We start from the raw sequence: 6,408 nt of genomic DNA, 5'->3' as shown, positions 1-6,408 counted from the left end.
GCCCTTTGGGCAGGGGGCTGGACTCGATGATCTCCCGAGGTCCCTTCCAGCCCTAATGTCTATGAAATCTATGAAATCTATGAAAAGGAATACGGGACGAGAAGAAGACTAAAATGCCAGCAATGCACACAGAACATAGAGAATTAACAGTATAAAATGACATATGAAGAACCATTAGAGGACTGCAAATTTAATCCTGATTATATGTAAATTACTGAACACTGGTGGAGATGCTTTCACTTTTCTTGCTGTTTGTTCTAAATCGCTTGCTTTTTCAAAGGGTTAATACTGTGCACTATAATCAACTGACTAGTGTTTTTTTGTACTACTGCCCTGTCCTGTACAGTAACAGAATTATAAAACTGTGCATCCTACATCTATATTGCTAATGGAGAGACTCCTTTAATGAGTGATTTAAGGCTGGTTTTTTTAGAGTAGTCGTCTACAGTTTAGAGTTTAGTGTCTACAGTTGCTGAAAAGTTCCAGAGCAGCAACAGAGTGGAATTTTGTAACAATCATCCGTAACAGAGTTAGTGGCTGGCAGCAAGAAGGGCTAGGTTCACATTTTGGATACCCCATAAATTATACGAGTGGCTCAAGCCCTCACCCAGAAATCTGGGAAAACTGAATTTGCTGGGGCATCCCATAGACACCCCCACCTCCTCATAAACAATTAAACACAGAAATCCAAATTTATTACAAAAAATAAAAACAATCCCCTGCCCCAGAACACTAAATATTATTTTAAACACTATTAAATACAAAACAAACTCTATAGGTGGCACCCTCTCAGGGAGGCTTCACCCATGCCCACACAGTCTGGGATTTGGAGTTCCCCAAAGGTAGTTCTGGGAGCCTGTATCCCTAAACCCGCCCTTCAGCAGTGGGCTGGGGAGGGAGGCCCACACAGGAGAGTCCTATAAGCTGCTCCTTGGGTTCACTGTGCTGCAGGGAGCTACTTGAGATTGTGGGTCCTTCTGCTATTGCAAAGGGCTCCGTTGCTCCTGAAGAAGTGGTAAAGCTCCAAACTCCACTCCCACATGGTGACTTTGAGGGGTTAACCGTGACTTTTGTCATCATACCACACTCCAAAATTCCTAGTCCCAATCCCAGTCCTGCTGGGCAGAAAACTCCAAAAGAACTCATAGGAAAAGTCAGGCCTATCTTGGCTTCGTCTTGAGCTATTAGTACCCAACTGCACTGCTTGACTGGGACATAAACTACAAAAGGGACAAAAGGAGGCCCAGGCCCATCTCGCTGGGCCTGAACTGGGCAGCAAAAGTCAACCAGGTCTATATTGAACTCAGGCCTGGATCAACAACAAGAAGTTCCACATCTCACCCTGGCTGAAGTCATGCCGGGCTTCACCCTGGCCTAAATCTGTCAGACAAACATATGGCTGGGGTTCAGTCACACAGCTAAGCTAAAACACAATAGTTATGAAACAGCAAAAAGGGCCCAGCCCTATGGCTGCAGCCTGGATAAATAGAATAAAAGCAATTGGTTGCTAACTAGCAGTTTCGAAAGGCTGGAGTTTGAGAGGTTAAAGGAACTAGATAGTGAAGCCAGGTGTACTGAAGAATTCAAGGACCTAAAGGTGAAAGAGCCTTTTTAGCTCATCACAGCTATACCACTCTGCTGAAACACTATGGTTACAAATCAGAGAGGGGGCCAGGACCCATCATTCCCTGTCAGTCTGTTCCAGAGATTAATATCCCTGTGGCCACTCAAGGCCTGTGTAGCCAAAACTGCCAGCAAAACTCCATTGCTGATCAGTTTGCTCCCGGGATTAATACCCCCATGGTATTATCCCACTCAAAAAAAAAGAGGGGGGGGGAGGTCAAACTCCAAGACAGACTTTCTCTTCCTGTACTTAACACTTCTCTTTTGTTTGCCTCTCCAGTGAAGAATGAATTAGAAATTGAAGATACAAAGTTCCTAATAGTAACACTAAAATGGTAACTACTGCTGTATTTCTTCACAGTAGCTCTAAAATTACAGGAGCTGGGTGGTTAACAACACACTACAGTAACACATGGTTGTAATTCAATGACTTTTGACTTAAGGTGCATAAAACATTAGAAGTAAACCCACAACTAAATGTTAAACTACAGGAGGTTCTAGTATTTTGTTCATGGAATTGTTTCACTTTGAAGCCTCAGTTACTGCAACAAATATAGATACCAGTTCAGATCCTGCAAACATAGTATCATTGTCAAAGGCAAAACTGGAAAAAAATAATAATTTAAAGCTGGATCCCCCAGCTCATGAGAAAGAAGTCATGGGTTGTTTTGTTGGTTTTTCTGTTCTAATTCCCCTGCTCTTCCACAATTTTCACAGACAGTCACAGTGTTGACAAATCTGGTACATTTGTATTGAATAAGGGACTGCAGGAGCTCTGATTAGTGGATCTACCTGCTAGCTGATGAGTATTTTGCAAAGACTATAAAGGATCCTTTCTCTTGAATATTTGCAAACTAATGCAAAGAGCTGTAATGACTTTTTAACAGCAAGGCAAGAAGCAGAACTGGAACAAACCAACTCCTATTGGGGCTACTACATTTCCATTCAATTGGACTAATTTTTCAAGCCAGCTGAACTAAGGCAAGATTCCAGCATTGCTAACTCTTATCCTTTTTTTCCAGAGTCTATGATAAGTGATGATTTTCTCTTGAAGTCCTAGCTACTGCACTGCCTATAGGGAACTCAGCTCATAAAAAAGAGATGTTTCTAGACCTCATTCAAAAGCTTGTCTAACTTTATCCCAACTACATCATTGGCCCAAGAAAAGAAATCACCCCAAGAAATCCTTAGCTCTTGCATAATTTCTGGGCCATCACAGCTACAACATCACTCTTACACTATTCTAGACCCTATGGTAGAGGGGAAAAAAAGCCTGAAACCCTGTCCAAAGTGCACCCTATAGGCTCAAAGAAAACAGACAGCTCCAATTGATTTGAGTCTTTGATCATTCTTTTTAAAGGCATGACTTATAGGAGAATCTGCTTTGTGAATGTTCAGGAGTCATTTGGAGGGGGTCATGTTCCATTTACCTCTCCATGAGTGGGACAAAACCATGCACTAAACCTCCCATTGCCCTGGAAATCTGCTTAATCGTCCGGCGAATGTGCCACAGCTGTAGAGAGGCTGTAGCCCAGCAGCAGTGGGAAAACTACATTACCCAGACTGCCCCGCGGCTCTTGGACTTCCTGGGATGCTCATATGACTTTTGTCGGCTGCACCATGGCGGAAGCAGAGGAGAAGGTAAAGGCTGGGCCAATGCAGTGAGGCTGGGAGCAGAATAGTGAGAGGCCCAGTGCTTGCTGCATGCTGAGGGGCAGCTCTGGGGATGGGGAGAAGGAAACCTGATGCTTCTGGCCACTGATGCAGCGGGAGAGGGGAGGGGCAGGGCTGGGGGGGCAGCAGCAGCATGAGGCTGAGTTAAGGGGGTGAGGGGAGGAGTGACAGGGGCTGGGCAGATTGGTGGGAGCAATGGTAGCAGGAGTGGGGGAGCAGGCCTAGCAGTGGAGAGAGGAAGGGGGGTTGTTCTTAGGACACAGGGGCTTTGATCACTGAAGCAGGGGCGCAGGGACAACAACAAAAAAGTAGAAGCTGGTCAGTTGCAACTCTACATCTGTGCTTTGCCTGGGGAAGCAGTGCAAGCTGAGGCTGGAAACCTGTTGATCTCTTGCAGATATTTCCATTCAGCTTTTCAGTGGTACCCCAAGGCCTTTTTTTTTTTTTTTTTGGTGCCCCAAACAATTACATGAGGTGAAATTTGGGCAGCAGTTCTGTGCTGGAATCAGAATGCACCTGTTTTGGGCAGTTTGTTTTTGCTAGTGCATCAACGTAGCTTATGCAAAACTTTTGGCAGAGTGATATCTTGTATTACACCAAGTAAATAATTGCAAAAAATACATTTTTGTATTTATTTGCAAGCTTTTGGGCTCAGTCACCCTTCCTCAGGCAAAGGCGAATGCACAGATTGCAATATTTCTCCCAGTTGGAAATGAAACTTCATATTGCACAGGAGAATAAAAAGATGTTACACCTAATACTTTTTTATAGGCTGTAGATTGACAGATGCATGATGTCAGGGATGTTAAATATCAAAATCCCATGCTTTCAATTGTCATGCCCTTTCAGCGAATTTCTTGGTACTCGGCTTGTTAATGTTGACTTTGAGTGCAAGTAAAAACTTGGGTAATGTCTAATTAGGAAATTAAATTAGCTTTTCTTACACATTTAATTAAACATTGTTTCTGACTCCCGCTTTGGGGTTGTTTTTTAAATATTATGTTGGGTATTTCTTTTACGTGACTTACAGTGTTTTATAGCTAGTTTCTGTGCTATGAATGAAGAACCTTTTCTTGAAATTCCTAGTATATATAGAAAGAATCCTGTAGGATGGTCCCTCCTGTAGTGGGTCTACTGACATCCTCCCGCCCCCCCCCCCACCAAATCCTACAAGGATACTCAATAGTGTATACTAGGTTTCTGTTCCTTTTAATTGTGAATGATATCTTTAAAGCAATTTATTTTTGAGGGAAAGAGGAGACATCACAAATCTTTTAGTGACTTTCATCATTATTACCTGAAGTTGCAAGCTTCCTGTCCATTTTACATCTGGGCAAGATTCAGGGAGGACTGGACACTCTCTTATAGATAACAAGACTGTCCAGAATTCCCGGAAGTGACACTTTTTTTTTTTTTTGAGAGAGAGAGATTTTGTTTGTTGGAGATCAAGTTGAGACCAAATATGAGACAGAAAATAATGCATGTCTACACTGAAGGATCTTGTTGGCCACTGTCAGAGACAGGCCTATTTGTTATAATGGTGGGCCTCCGTCAGAGACGGGATATTGGACTAGATTATCCAACATGCCAGTACTTGTATAGGCTCCTTTTGAAATCAGTGAAATTTCATACGCAACCAAGTGCAGGGGGCCTGGATCCGATGATCTCGTGAGGTCCCTTCCAGCCCCAAACATCTATGAATCTTTGAACATTTTCTCTGGCCTGCTGTCAGCAAGCAGTATATGGGATTGATATATTTAAGTACTCCTAGCCTCAATAACCAGTTACTTCAGTTTTAAATAAACACTTCCTACAGTGGTTTAAGTCAGGACCTTTGAAATCTAGGCACCAAATCCATTAATGAGTTTGAGGCAAATATTAGCAATCGACTGCATGCCTCCACATCTCAAAGGAAAATCAAGGACAAAAGAGTTTGAGGGAGAGAAAAGTCCATCTGAATTGATTATGAAAGCAACCATTATTTGGAAGGTGAGAGAGATTTATACCGGGGCTGCACAAAAGAATTTGTGCAGAGTGTGGAGGGAATGGGCTGATAGAGGGACAAAATTGGAGTACTCTGGACTGTTTTAATGCAGTAGTGACAAATGACAATTTTCAACAAAAAAAGGGGGGGATCTTGCTAGGATACATGATTTGGGATTAGGTATTTCTCATATTAGAATAAGGCAGTTCTAGGAACGCTTAGAATAAAATAAAATAGATCTAGGCAAGCTTCTTAGTTGAACTATAGGAGCTTTTAGAAGCTTTGCATTAAACGACTTTAGAAAATTGGCTTCTTGCCCTCATTGCTCTTCTGTTGCTACTGGGGGTGAGGGAGGAGTGGTCTCTAGGCTCTACATCCCTCCTCCTGCTTTGAAAAAATATAATTCATCATGGGAGCAGTCTCTTTTTGCTACTGTTGTTGAATCCCTGAACATGGAAAAGTTAGTCTTAATGTTTACATGATTGGTTGTGTATCAGCTGTGTGCTGCTGATATAGTGCTACATATTTACTGATAGAAACAGTCTCTTTGGGTTGTTCTGTCTGTGCCAAACACCACTAATTGTGGCAGACTTCAAAAGAAGTCAAGGTAGAACGCCTTAGCTTTATTAAAATGGTTGGATTAAATATCAACCTTTATTTGCATTTCACTTTCTCCATGGGTGGGATTCCAGAATTGTTCCTTTTCTGTTCATGAACAAGAACAGAGCATGTGGTAATTTGTGCTTGAACTTCTCCATCCTTGAAGGAAACTATAAACTCAGTTGTACATGCATTTTTGGGGCTTTTTAAAAAGGAATTTAGATTTTGTGATTCTCCTTCCTTACAAGTCTAAATTTATGGGCCAAAAGATAGCTGAGGACATCTGCTTTATTCTAAGGAGAGAGCCTTCTTACAGTACTGAACTATTGGGCTAATACTTCACTTAGCGAGACGCAGAATCAGGCTTGCCAAGTGAGAGATTATGCTAGTCAGACACTTTTTTAAAAATTCCCCCAGCTTTCTCATCAGTGTTCCATTTTTCCACTCTTTAGGCTTATAGAGTGATGGCATTTGCCAACCAACTGAAGTATATAGTAATGCCACTGCTGATTTATTTATTTATTTCC

General features: G+C 42.1%; 1 protein-coding gene across 2 annotated transcripts in view; it reads left to right on the top strand.

The window, feature by feature from the left end:
* Positions 1–3,205: 3,205 nt before the first annotated feature.
* VPS41 (VPS41, HOPS complex subunit) overlaps positions 3,206–6,408 on the top strand; it is a 154,315-nt gene continuing 151,112 nt past the window's right edge. For both annotated transcript variants that reach the window (XM_019538980.1, XM_019538963.1), the window contains exon 1: positions 3,206–3,264. In XM_019538980.1, the coding sequence (XP_019394525.1) occupies positions 3,223–3,264 (42 nt within the window). In that variant the 5' untranslated portion in view covers positions 3,206–3,222. The remainder of the gene's footprint in view (positions 3,265–6,408) is intronic.

This window comes from Crocodylus porosus, unplaced genomic scaffold (assembly GCF_001723895.1).
Source record: "Crocodylus porosus isolate Cpor-Errol unplaced genomic scaffold, CroPor_comp1, whole genome shotgun sequence".
Classification (NCBI taxonomy): Eukaryota; Metazoa; Chordata; order Crocodylia; family Crocodylidae; genus Crocodylus; species Crocodylus porosus.
This window is presented reverse-complemented; position numbering and strand designations above follow the sequence as displayed.